This window comes from Takifugu flavidus, chromosome 20 (assembly GCF_003711565.1).
Source record: "Takifugu flavidus isolate HTHZ2018 chromosome 20, ASM371156v2, whole genome shotgun sequence".
NCBI lineage: Eukaryota > Metazoa > Chordata > Actinopteri > Tetraodontiformes > Tetraodontidae > Takifugu > Takifugu flavidus.
In genome coordinates, this window is record NC_079539.1 from 9,129,694 (window position 1) to 9,142,367 (window position 12,674).

The 12,674-nt window shown below is 47.2% G+C and overlaps 1 protein-coding gene across 12 annotated transcripts in view; it reads left to right on the forward strand.

Annotated features, from left to right (window-relative positions):
- vav2 (vav 2 guanine nucleotide exchange factor) overlaps positions 1 to 12,277 on the forward strand; it is a 119,595-nt gene extending 107,318 nt beyond the window's left edge. For 2 of the 12 annotated variants that reach the window (XM_057019695.1, XM_057019698.1), the window contains 19 exons: positions 358 to 426; positions 584 to 670; positions 1,337 to 1,425; positions 1,512 to 1,644; positions 2,018 to 2,032; positions 2,317 to 2,426; positions 2,512 to 2,613; positions 3,757 to 3,845; positions 4,212 to 4,225; positions 4,357 to 4,375; positions 4,633 to 4,760; positions 5,216 to 5,287; positions 5,743 to 5,804; positions 6,204 to 6,320; positions 6,776 to 6,863; positions 6,965 to 7,088; positions 9,178 to 9,267; positions 9,458 to 9,612; positions 10,288 to 12,277. In XM_057019695.1, the coding sequence (XP_056875675.1) occupies positions 358 to 426; positions 584 to 670; positions 1,337 to 1,425; positions 1,512 to 1,644; positions 2,018 to 2,032; positions 2,317 to 2,426; positions 2,512 to 2,613; positions 3,757 to 3,845; positions 4,212 to 4,225; positions 4,357 to 4,375; positions 4,633 to 4,760; positions 5,216 to 5,287; positions 5,743 to 5,804; positions 6,204 to 6,320; positions 6,776 to 6,863; positions 6,965 to 7,088; positions 9,178 to 9,267; positions 9,458 to 9,612; positions 10,288 to 10,335 (1,611 nt within the window). In that variant the 3' untranslated portion in view covers positions 10,336 to 12,277. The remainder of the gene's footprint in view (positions 1 to 357; positions 427 to 583; positions 671 to 1,336; positions 1,426 to 1,511; positions 1,645 to 2,017; positions 2,033 to 2,316; positions 2,427 to 2,511; positions 2,614 to 3,756; positions 3,846 to 4,211; positions 4,226 to 4,356; positions 4,376 to 4,632; positions 4,761 to 5,215; positions 5,288 to 5,742; positions 5,805 to 6,203; positions 6,321 to 6,775; positions 6,864 to 6,964; positions 7,089 to 9,177; positions 9,268 to 9,457; positions 9,613 to 10,287) is intronic. The other 10 variants (XM_057019700.1, XM_057019701.1, XM_057019702.1 and 7 more) reach the window with 8 other exon arrangements.
- The last annotated feature ends 397 nt before the right edge of the window (positions 12,278 to 12,674 follow it).

Genomic DNA, 12,674 nt, shown 5'->3' on the forward strand with positions numbered 1-12,674 from the left:
CAGAATTGGTCCTGCAGTCTGCTTTTAGCACCTCTTTTATGCTTTTGAAAATTGGAGAGAATTGGAAACCACCATCAAAGAGATGATGGCGGGAAACGTCATGAAATAAAAGGTTCTGTGTAATGCCGGACGTGGCGGTAGAAGCCAAAATTCAATTCCAGCTGTGCGTGACAGCCCTGACTGAGCCAGTGCAGGTGCAAAGCACAGTTATTTTGTAGTCTATTGCCACATAATGTTCCATTGAGGTCATTAATGTTGCGCATAAGTTACCAGACGTAAATTCCATTCTCTATATGAAACTCAGTTTTCTTTGCGATGACAATAAGATGACGATACTGGATTTATCTTCCTCCACAGGAACTTTTGAGTCACTCCAATGACCGACCGGAGAGACAGCAGCTCAAAGAAGCTCTGGAGGCGATGCAGGTCTGTGCTGCAGGTTGCTCATGCGTGTGTGTGTGTGTGTGTAAATATGTATGCATGTAGTATGTAACAGGGTTTAAAGCTTGTTGGGAGCCGCTGTGGCCCGTAATGTGTCAAATGTCAGAGTTTAGTCGAGCGTGAAACGCGAGTTCTTCTTCAGGACCTGGCCATGTACATCAACGAAGTCAAGAGGGACAACGAGACTCTGAAGAAGATCAGCGAATTCCAAAGTTCAATCGAAAATCTTGTAAGTAGCAACTTTCCCAATCAATTTCAGCGACAGACGCGGGGTGTTCGCCACCCTGGTGCTCCGTTTTCAATTAGTCAGTATAAAAATAAACAGAGGAGGGTTAAAAGTGATGAGAGGAGGAGGATATCTGCCGCGATGACAGCGGCAGAAATAAACAGGGTTTCAAGCTATTTCTGGAAAGTTAGACAATGCTGCAAATGTCACAAAGGACTATTTTAAGTAAAAGCTGGGCGTATGTATATGCACGTCACACCGGCTCCTTTTATTTAGTCCACAATAGCTCAGTGGATTCAATGATAAATCCGTCTTTGCAGCTGCCGGTCTGTCAGTAACAGATTCGACTCAGTGGCATCAGAGAACTGACACGTATCTGAAAATAATCCTGTTTTCTGTCTGGCGGTGCATCGAGATGCCATGATGCCGCACTTAAGTCACACCCTAAAGAAATCATGAAAAAAGGCAGCAGTAGATGTTCACGATAAATGTTGGCTTGATAAAATATGCTGCATCTACTGCAGTCACAGTCGCCCTCCTGTGTCGCTGCCGCTGCGGGACTTTGTCGTTACCAATCTGAAGTTCAAGTCTGAATTATTCACGGCTTCTCATTAGAACTGAAAGTCAAACAGCGCTGGATTGACATTCTGCATGTCCTTGTCTCCTAAGCAGCAGGTGAGACTGGAGGAGTACGGACGACCAAAGATCGACGGGGAGCTGAAGGTGTGCTCGATCGTCAACCGAACCAAACAGGACAGGTGAAATTCCCAAACGAAGCAGCACTCTGATGCTAGCTGTGGCTCATTCGCCCCTATGAATGGCTAACACATGTATGTATCCGTAGGTACATATTCCTGTTTGATAAAGTGGTCATCGTCTGCAAGAGGAAAGGCTACAGCTATGAGCTCAAAGAGATTATCGAGCTGCAGTCCTATAAGATGTCGGACGACCCCATGAACAACAGAGACATGAAAAAGGTAAGAGCAGCTTTGGATCCGGAAGTGAAGCGATTGCACGGATTGATTTTGTTGGCCATGAGATCACCTGAAAAGTCTAGCAGAGCAGGTAATGAATCATCCCGTGTAATCACTGTCAATGTTGTCCTTGAGCTGAAGGATGTTGTTGATGGTCAGATATACAGTAGAAGCTAGAAATGATGCATTCAAGTACCCACCGTGAATTTTTGCCTGCCTGTTAGGATTCATGTAAAAGGCCGCGCAGTGCATCGCGCCATCAGTCTAACACGGCTTTGTTGTGGTTTGGTTTGGAATCTGCATGTGTCGTGTCCATGCTTGCATGTGTAACCGGGTCTTTCTCTGGTCTCTTTCTTTTTTTTTGCATGCCTGCCAGTCGAGTGGAAAAATGGTAAGCTCAAGTGAACTCCTCCTTTCACTCTCTCATCGCGGTCCCTTTTTGGCAGTGGTGGTTCTGGACGTGGTGCCGGGGCTGCATGCGCACCGTCCAAGTCCGTGACTGTCCATCTGTCTCTTGATCATAATCATTAGGAGCAAATATTAGTTAAATACGGTCTCATTTCCAGTAAACAACTCCAGATATCCTTAATATTTTGACAAGCGTCTCGTGTTCACATCATTGCCATCTACATCCATTTCCCTGCCATCTGTTCCTCACCCATCCTCTCTCTCCAGTGGTCTTATGGCTTCTACCTGATCCAACTACAAGGGAAGCAGGGCTTCCAGTTCTTCTGTAAAACAGAGGAGACAAAGAGGAAATGGATGGAGCAGTTTGACATGGCCATGTGAGTACGGTTGCAGCCACTGTGGTCTTTAGATGCAGATGCGTTACGATTTAGTCAATAAACAGTCCTTATTATTGACATCCAGGTCCAACATCAAGCCCGAGAGAGCCACAGCCAATCAGCATAACTTCCAAATGCACACGTTTGAGAAAAACACCAACTGTCGAGCCTGCAAAATGCTCCTAAGGTAACTGCTCGTGCTTCCAGAATATTGTAATAACTTAAGGCATTTCTTTTGTCTGATGGACAAGTAAGGTTATTATGTTCCCTCTCCTTTTCTCATGTTATCCTGGTGTTTATTTAAACCCTGAAACTATTCCCCTTATGCTTAGTGTCTATAACGGTGGGAACAGGTGCATTCTGGGATATCTGAGCTCAGACATTGCTTCTAAATTAGAAAGGTCACCATTTACTGTTTTGCTGCTTTAAAAAACGACCTGTCCGGTGTGAATGGAGGCCCAGCAGGTCTTTTGATAAGCAGGATTGTGGAACGTGTTTGAAGAGCCCGTCTCTTAGTCACTTTTTGTGATAGCGGCTCAGTAAAAGTCAAGTGGCTTATTGTATTAACGGCCAGGTCTCTGTTCCTTCTGCCACTAGACTGTATAGATGGTGGAGGAAAAGGCTGCAGAGATGAGAATGACTGTGCCTGAATATCTCTGGGAAATTAAAAACAACTGATTCCCTGGTATTAGAATTTAGAGGTGTGAAATGTAAACATTTACCAGGTGCTCCATTAAAGCATATTTAAGGGTGAGGCTTACTGGCGTGCTAGCACCACCCGCTGTATCTGAAAGCGCACCTCCTCCCATGTGTGCGTCCTGCCTGCTGGCGGCGGGGATAACCCACGCTGCTGGAAAACCCACTTTCAGCTCGATCCCATCCACAGGGCTCAACTGGGCTCTGGATATTGACCCGCGCTTTTCACGGCTTGGCTGACCTAAATTTACAGGCCAGAAACCGACGCTCTCGCTCTAAGCTAGCTGCTAATTACTGCTGCGGCCCCGGCAGATCCCAACATGATTTATGGCACTCAGCATTCATCGTGGCAGCGTGCAAGACATGCAGTGTTATGGTATTTGAAGCATATACAGGCCGGTAGTGCTGTTGTAAATAGATTGTTTTGTTTTTGTGCCTTTTTTTCGCCTTTTTTTAAGTTAGTAAGGTGTGAAAATGATGAACGAGCTTGTGTTGTATACAAGTGCAGACGTGCAGTAACAAGCAGCAAGTCTCTGCCTGCCGCCCTGGCACGGAGTTAATTCGTGTCTGGGGCACTTCCTGTTTGCATTGTTTAAGTGTGTGTGTGTGTGTGTGTCTCTCTCTCTCTTTGTAGGGGAATCTTCTATCAGGGCTACTACTGCTCTCGCTGTGGGACAGGAGCACACAAAGAGTGTCTGGAGGTCATCACTATCTGTAAAATCAGTACGTCTGTCTTCGAATATTCTTGGAAAAAAGCTGATTCTTAATATTTTCTGTCGAGTTGTTGATATTAGGGAAATTTGACCACAATTTCATGCTGAATTGTTTTATTGTTGTTTATTGCTACACCTTTTAATCTACTGGGTATTTAACTAAAGCAACACAGATCTACTGCAGTTAGTGTGAAAGATGATGCTTCCTGACAAGAATAAAACAGGATATTGATTAAAAATGAAGGATTCATCGGGGCCATGCACTATTGGCTTCTTAAGGGATTTACATCCATGCCTATCATTTGTGTGTGGGCTATGAAATGAAAATCTTGATTAACTTCCTGTTCTTTTGTGATTCTGTCCTTCCTCCTTTCAGATCCTCATGATCTGGTGAGTATCGGCTCTATTAGTCAATCACTGCAGCACTATTAACATCCCTTTGTTTTTATTTTACTCTTTTCCTTTATAGAATTTTGCTTGTATAAGTACTTGATTACCAAGTTGTTGTTTACCTTTTACAGGAGCCGGGGTTATCATCGGGTAAGGACAAACCATAGATGTGTCATAAATGTAGATGAACATAAGCTGTCTGTTGTCCTGGAAACGTTTGCTGCAGGTTTTGGGCTGTTCTCTACTGCCATCTACTGGAATCATGGGAGAAGGACAGTTGTGCGATGCATTAAAATAAAAAGCAAAATCCATTAAAAGAGAGATTATACAGGGCCTACAGGCCTACTGCATACGTCTACCTAATGGAAAGGAAGTCCTCTTCTACTCGTTTTTGCTTGTGTGTTCAGGCCCCAAGATGGTGGCAGTGAGGAACTACCACGGCACACCGGCGCCTCCAGGGAAGACGCCGCTCTGTTTTCAGACGGGAGATTATATCGAGCTGCTGAAGGGAGATCCCGACACCACGTGGTGGGAGGTATTTCACATAAAACTGAAATATGTTTCGACGTTAATCCCGTTGCAGTTGTCCACTCCAGAAAGCACTTTCCCCAAATCTGAAATCCACAAAGTCACAGTCTTTGAATCTGAGTGGAGTGTTCAGTGTCACTGAGCTGCGCTGTTAATCATGCGGGGTGGATGAGCAGAGGGGTTCTGGCACTTTTGGCAGTAGCTTTCAAACACTTCTGATTCAGAGGAACTCTCTGGAAACTATTATTTAGCCATTATTTCATCCCCGAATGGTGTAAAAGCTGCGGATCTCCCTCCCCTGTCACCTTTGTTTCAGTCACCCCTTTCATCTTTTATAGAGTTTATTGTGTTTTTTCCCTGTCAGGAATGAACTTCTCTGTGTGTTACAGTCCTCTAACGCTTGCTTGCCTCAGCCTCAGCCTCGATGCAGTAATAATATTAAATCTTACCTTTGTCCTGCAGGGAAAGTTGATGCCAACGCAAAAGAGCGGCTTCTTCCCCAGTTCGTGTGTCAAACCCTATTTGGACCCAAAGGTAAGACGCCCATTTTCATCTCTAACAGTGAGTGCAGTCGGCAGAATCACATGCAGGGATGTGCTGATGTCAGGAGCTGGTTCTTCCAGCAGTAATTAAGCCTAACTAATTTATAATCTCATAGTACAGTTAGACTTGAGGCCATATTCAAGATCAGGATCAGCCCAAAGAAACAATAGTGGCTATAAGAATAAGAAAACGCCATTTCCATGTCCAGTACATCCCAGCTGGTGGCCCCAGTAGTAAACCTCAGGGCTGGTCACTGTTCCTCACTGGCTGGGGGGTCCCTGCCTCATACACACCACCGGGGAAGCCTTCGGGTTGTGTAACAGCAGCACTCTGGAGAGTGTCCCGTCCAACGAGCCTGGCCTGCTTCTTGTCTGAAGCGCCATGAAAGCTGCTTGTTTTCAGGTTTTCATCCGGAAATTACATTGTCATTTCCCTGTATTTGACAGCCATTCCAGTCATTATCCAGCCGGCAGTCCTCGAGGGAAGCGGACTACTACGGATACCCTTGGTAAGAACCTTGATTCCTGCACCTGCTGCATTAATCATTGATGTCTTCTTTGCGTTGAAAAAGTTTCATCAAACCCATTAGTGACCTTTCTACACTGTTAACTTCGTGATTAGTTTCTACATCAGCACAGCAGAACATTCGCTTTGATACCATCATAATGGTTTCCTGGTCCAATTTCGGCAAAATATTTGCCCCACCAGGGGGCGCCCTAAAGCCACTACTGACTCCCAGACTCACATTATCTCATTCTAACCCAAACGTGACCCCCACTATTAGGTTAATGACTTCATGGATATTTGCCGATGATGAAGTCAAACACTCATCAAAGCCACTTCAGCGTTATTGGATTATATAACCTCGTATCCGAGGTCGCCGCATTAATCCGCCGCATCTCTGTAGGTTTGCAGGGAACATGGAGCGGCAGCAGGCGGACAACCTTTTAAAATCCCACAGCAGCGGGACCTACCTTATCAGAGAGAGGACAGCCGAGGCGGAACGCTTCGCCATCAGCATCAAGTTAGTGTTTTACATCCCAGTAGCGGGAGAGGGGAAGTCCTCGGGGATGGCTTTTACTGACGTGGGATTTAAAGTTCTCATGGCATGCCCAGGCAGCCTTTACCTTGTATCTGTTAGCAGCGGTTAATCACTGCATAGTAATTGCTTCTTTAAAGTCTGTTTTGTATGCAGACGGCGAGGGGGGAATAATGTTCAGACTGAAGCTGTCAAATTTTGATGTCCTGGGAAAGAAATTATTTTATACGGCTTTTAGTCTTTAGGACAGGTGCAAAGAGGCTGCAGGGATGGAGCCAGCTGCTTAAAGTCAAACTGTATTGTGGATTAATACTTGTTGACAGCAGCCGCGGGAGCCCGCGGGTGGAAGCAACCAGACGTTCCTCAACAGAGGAATAAAGGGACTAACTATATCTCTGGGGACACTTTTGTTTCTCTTCCTGCTTGTTTTACACTTCCAGATTCAACGATGAAGTCAAACACATCAAGGTGATCGAGAAAGACAGCTGGATTCACATCACCGAGGCCAAGAAGTTCGAGAGCCTCTTGGTGAGTCAAACGGCGGCAAATACCCGCTGCCTCTGTGCCGGTCCCATCTAAACTATGTTGGGGGGGGGTTGTCCTTTCCTCTTCCTCCACCGACCCAACAGGAGCTGGTGGAGTACTACCAGTCCCATTCACTCAAAGAGAGCTTCAAGCTGTTAGACACCACGTTGCGATACCCCTACAAGTCGAGAGAGCGTTCGTTAACTCGGGCCAGTACTCGCTCACCAGGTAAGCTGTGGGTGTGTTTCTGTTATCACCATAGCAACGTCCTCCTCTTCACTAAGCCTCAGTTTTTATCTTGTATTTTCTGTGGATGCTGTCCAGAATATTACTGCTGCCTGTTGATCAATAGGTGAGGGGGGCTGTTAGCACTACGTGTCATCCAGCCATCCCAGGTGAAGGCGATTCTTCTCCACGCCATTTATTTATTCATCATCGGGGGGGCAATGCCGCCGATGCGTTGTGGTTTGTTCAGATGCAGCTTTTGAAACCTCAATCATGCTTTCAGATGCTTTTAAGACCAAAAAGAAGCTTTTAGCCTGCCGATCCTCCCGACAAGCCAGACCTGTTCGACGCTCTAATTGAGCTGTCAAGGACATTAACATTTTACATGCTCGGTGAAGCCTGCCGCTCCGAGATGCCGCTCCCTTGGTTTCTTTGTCTTCCTCGGCATCGACTGGCCTCAGGGACATCCGCTCCAGGGAAGATCATCAGCAGTTTGGAAGGGTTTCAACTACCGAATAATAATCTCAGTTCCACTGTGGCTCGTTTGAATGTTGTCTTGTAACCGTTCGGACCAGACTAATGGTAGCCTCTATTAGAGCGTCGCTAATGTTAACACACACCTGAGTGCTCCAGACCAGTGAGCTGCTCTAATGTAAACACCCCCGCTGGCGATCGATTCAGCGGGGACTGATGAATCTTTGCCTTTCAAATCCTGAACACGTAACAAACACGTGCGCGCCTCTTCTCTATCTTCTAATCAAAACAAAAGTCCACTTTTTTTCTCCCCTTCTTTTATGGTTTGTACACAAGGAAATATTCCGGAGTTTTGAATGTAACTTTATTAATGTTGAATAAGAAGAGAATTCCAAGCGTTCCTCCCTCGGCGGATGTTGTGGGTACAAATGTGAGCGCTGAATGTGGCTCTTTGTGCAGCCTGTAATTTCTCTTTTAACCTCCTCCTCATCTGCACACGTGCAGATCGCTCTCGCCTTTGAAACTTCAAATATAGACGCACCACCGCCACGTTTTGTCCCGCTTTGGCTGTCGAGAATGCAGAGTTGTTTTTGCCATTGTGCTCAGCAAACCTTTAGTAAATCGGGCCTTTCATTTAAACTGCAGAATGAAACAGCGTCAGGGACATCTGGTCCCGTCTCGGGCTCCAGGCTCAGACTAGAAACCTTACTGTCAAAATGAGTCCTTAATGTGAAGTCATCCATTTGATTTAGACGGAGCTGCTGCTATTGGAACTTGAAATTTATTCAGTTGAAAAGAACCCATTAGGCAAAACCTGCATTATACACATACTTCCTGCCTATGGAAGACTGCAGATTCCCAAGGAGAGGCTGGAGGACACGGCCAGCCGAGGAGAAGCAGGGAAAAGTGGCTGACTGGCTAATTAGCGCGGTGACTAATGGCACATTGTACGCCAACTCCTACTGTATATCTCCTCGCCTCCGTGAGTGATCGTGACAATACAAATTTGACTGGAGAGATTTTATAATGTGCAGTTTTGGCCTATAAATTTAATCCCTTGCTATCTTGGCAGTGGGTTTAACAAGAAGGGTAAAATAAATGAGGCTGCCTCACTCCCCGCGCCTCCGCGCCTCGCCAGCCGGCGAGTCTGTTAGAGAGCAGGACGCCCGGAGGGCCGCAGAGCTGGCGAGGAGGCGCGCGGCGCTGAGTGGACGGAGACGGAGAGGCAACGTGGAGGAATTTGTCAGCTGACGATGAGCTCTGCGGTCTAGCTGTCAAAGCTGGCAGCTCCGTCGGACCATTAGGCGTATGGCGGGCCGGGTTCGATCTCCACGGGAACGGAGCGGAGTCGTGTGTTGCTGCTGGTCGCGGCCACCTGCGGCTCCCTGGGCTCCTTCTGCACGTCCACACACATATCGAAGAACCGCTGGTCTTTGTTGTTGTTCAGTGGCTGTTACCGTGACGCCGAAGTGCTCGTTAAATCCACCGCCGGCGTGCGAGACGCACGCGTAACACACACGCAACTCTCGTGTCTCTCAGTGGCCCTCCAGCTCTGCATGTGCTTTCCTCCTAACAGTTGTCCAACTCTTGTCCACTCGTCTTTCTCTTCTCCCCTCAGCAGCCACATGCGCCTCCTACAACTTCTCCTTCCTCAGTCCGCAGGGCCTCAACTTCTCCTCCTCTCAGAGCTCTGCTCCTTTTTGGTCAGGTACTCTCTTTTTTTCCTTCCGTCACCACTTTAATGAATGCAAACGCTTTATTTCTCACCTTTATTTCCTCTTCGCAATGACGAGGTTGTCCCGTTTCTGTCGCCTCTCATTTGCCCCACGACACGTCCACTTCGCCACCGCCGAGAGCCCTGCAGCGGCGGAAAGGTCATATTGTTCCTTTTTCCCCAGTGTTCACGCCGCGGGTGGTCAGCACGGCGGTGGCCAGGTACAACTTTGCGGCGCGGGACATGAGAGAGCTGTCGCTGCGAGAAGGCGACATGGTCAGGATCTACAGCAAGATCGGCGGCGACCAGGGATGGTGGAAAGGAGAAGCCAACGGACGGGTGAGTGTCTCCTGACTGTTGCCGCCGCCGACAGGCGCCGTGTTCGTCCGTGCCGTCAGCTTTAAAAGCTCCTCTGATTTAATCCGGGCCGCCCCAGTAACTCAGCCCAACGCCGCAAATTGAACCATTTAGCCACGTGGCAGGACGGCGGCGGAGTGTCAAATCTAGGGGGACAGTTCTGAAACATCCTTATGTCACTTTGGGTTTTAGTGTCAGCTTTTAAAACTGGCCCCTCTCCCAGCCGCAGGGCCTCCACTGCTCAGGTGCTGTTAGCTAAGAGTAAAATCCACAGCAACAGGAGCAGTAAGGTTCCAGCTACTGACCAGGTGAGGCACCTGGGATGAACTGGAGTAAAAGGTTTATTTTACAAAAACAAAAAACCTTGAGCTCCCCAAGCAGAGCCGCTCAGCCCTCGTTATTCTGCCCCCTGAGCCGCTTCCTCAGAGCGAGCCCGCAGGTCCAGAACGAAGCCCTGGGCATCATTATGGGCTGCCCACTTCAGTGTCGAATGGCAGCCTCCACAGGGCGCGCTGCTGCCTCCTGCTGGTGTGGAGGCAGCAGTGACGCTTTTAAGGGTCAGGCAGAGCCCAGGACGCCACACATCAGTCGCCGAACGTTTGTTTCTTTGGTGTTTTATTCATCAGTCGGATGATTCTGGTCATCTCCTGTCCTCAGATCGGATGGTTTCCTTCGACCTACGTGGACGAAGAAGGCGTGCAGTAAGGGACGAGCTTTGTCCCTTTGGATCAGGAACCCTCTTCGATCTACTGTTCTCCCAGAACTTGGAGATCTCCTGGAAAATAACAACAACACAGAAAGAAAAACAACACTTTTTCTCTGGATACACATTTTTCAGCAATTGTTTCTACTGTTTCTGTGGTTCTATTTTTTTTTTTTTTTGGAGAACATCCTTTTGCATTTCTGTGCGGGAACAGGAACAAAGGCTGTCCGTCCGTCCGTCTGTCTGTCCGTCGGCAGAGGCTTTATTAAACCGAGGACGCAGCAGAGACACCGTGGACCACTTTGCATCGAGGACGGCTCCTCTTTGTCGCCAATCTATGTGAAGTGAAATATTTGTACAGTACAGATAATTTATTGAATAGAGATTATTATCATTACTCGTGGTTGCTATGGGAGGTGGATTTCGGCTTCAGCGGCGCCAAGGACCCACACCAGAAAGAGAATAAATTAAAAAAAACAAAAAAAAACCCAAAACACAACAGAAACAGATGGATCATTTTTTAATGTTGAGAGATTTTGCCTTAGTTGTCATGGTGATGCCTTGTGGGCTGACACCAGTGGAGGGAATCGACTTTCAGACTTGTTTTACTTCTCCATGTATGTATGTGCAGCCCACACACACACACACACACACACACACACACACACACACACACACACACACACACACACAGACCAATGTACAGTATGGTGCCTTTGAAGAATGGTCGCTTACTGAACCTCAGCAACAGCCAGTAAAGAACATCACCATCCCAAAAAAAGACGGTCAGTCCACGCCGGAGGACTTCACTGAAGGAGGGGAAGTGGGGGGGGGGGGGGTTATGTAACCAAGTGAGGATGACTCACCTCCTGAGTCCCAGTCCAATACGGTGAAGCATTTAATATCTCTATCAAAAATGGCTGCTGGGCGGATGAACGGACGCAGTCGGGGGCGGTTTGATAGCCAACAACGATCACGCTACACAGGTCACGGCGTTCCCGGTGCTACACGCTGATGGATGCAATCATTCGAAAGGCTAACGTCGATGCTTCCGCCTGACCCGTTGACGCGCCCAAATGTCGCCGTCCTGCATCGCCTGCCCGCTTGTCCTGGTTTTCTTGGAACTGGATCTTTGTTCTTTTCCCTTTGCGATGATTTGAAGCCAAATACAGCCATGTTTTAATGCCTGCATGGATTTGGATCGTTTTCCAGCCTTATTTTAGCGGACGATCGGGTGACTTTTGCTTTTTCCTCCCCTCTGTTGAGTGTCCATTCGTGACTGATGTGGAATCGGCTCGGTGCTGTGCAGACCGGCGACATGACTCCAGCGCTCATGTCGGGCTACGGTGATCAGTGTTCTCTTTACTTCCAGGGAGTCTGCAGGGCCATAAATATACCAAAACATCCACAGCACAGGGAGGAGGTCCATCTGACCCGGATGTCGAAGGCCTCTGCCTCGGGCCCTGCTGTGCCGCTTTTGCTCATATTTCATAGAAATAGAATATGAAATTACACACAACACCGAATGAATGCTTGTAACAACGGCCCAGAGCTTCTCACACCCACCTACGTGTTTCTTTTCGGTTGAATGTTTCATAATAATACACCAAAATCAAGCAAATCTTTCCGAAGGGCCGGATTTAATCCGTTTTCTTGAACCTTCGAACGTCTCCTTGAGAAGTAAAAATGCAAACACTGAGCACGTTGCAGCTCCGACGTCCTGCTGCTGCGTAGCACGGTGGTGGTGGGGGGGGCTCTCTGTGAGTCGCTGTATATGTAGTGAAAATTGAAAAAAAGAAATAAACCATTGCATGTGGCTATTGATATTTCAACACCTGTCAATACATCCTTGAAACGTGTACTTAATCGTGTACATTTCTTTGAATGGTTGAGTATTTCCAAATGAGGTCTATCATGAAATAAATATTTCTCTTTTGGTTAAAATGCGAGTCAGAATCATTCGTGACGCTGGATTCTTTTTTACATGTTTGATTACAAGCGTACAGGGAACAGCTCGATAGTGTTACGACTAGTCGTGATTTATTATCGAGGCAGTTGTATATTATTCAGATATTTTGATTGTCGACTGTCTTGTCTGAAATTTGGACTATTTTTCCAGAGATATATTGTCCTCTTATTAGGCAGACGCCCCTTCTCGGGTTTTGTGCTAAACTGCGCTAACGATGCGGTCAGCGTCATGCTAGGCGGCATCAATAATGGGGCCGTGAGAAAAGACATTGACATCAGCCACGAGTGACCAATTCCATCTTCAAAAGCTTTGTCTTCAGGGTATCGGAAACTAAATAAAGTGCAATTTTCTATCTACTCTGAAGTTATTCAG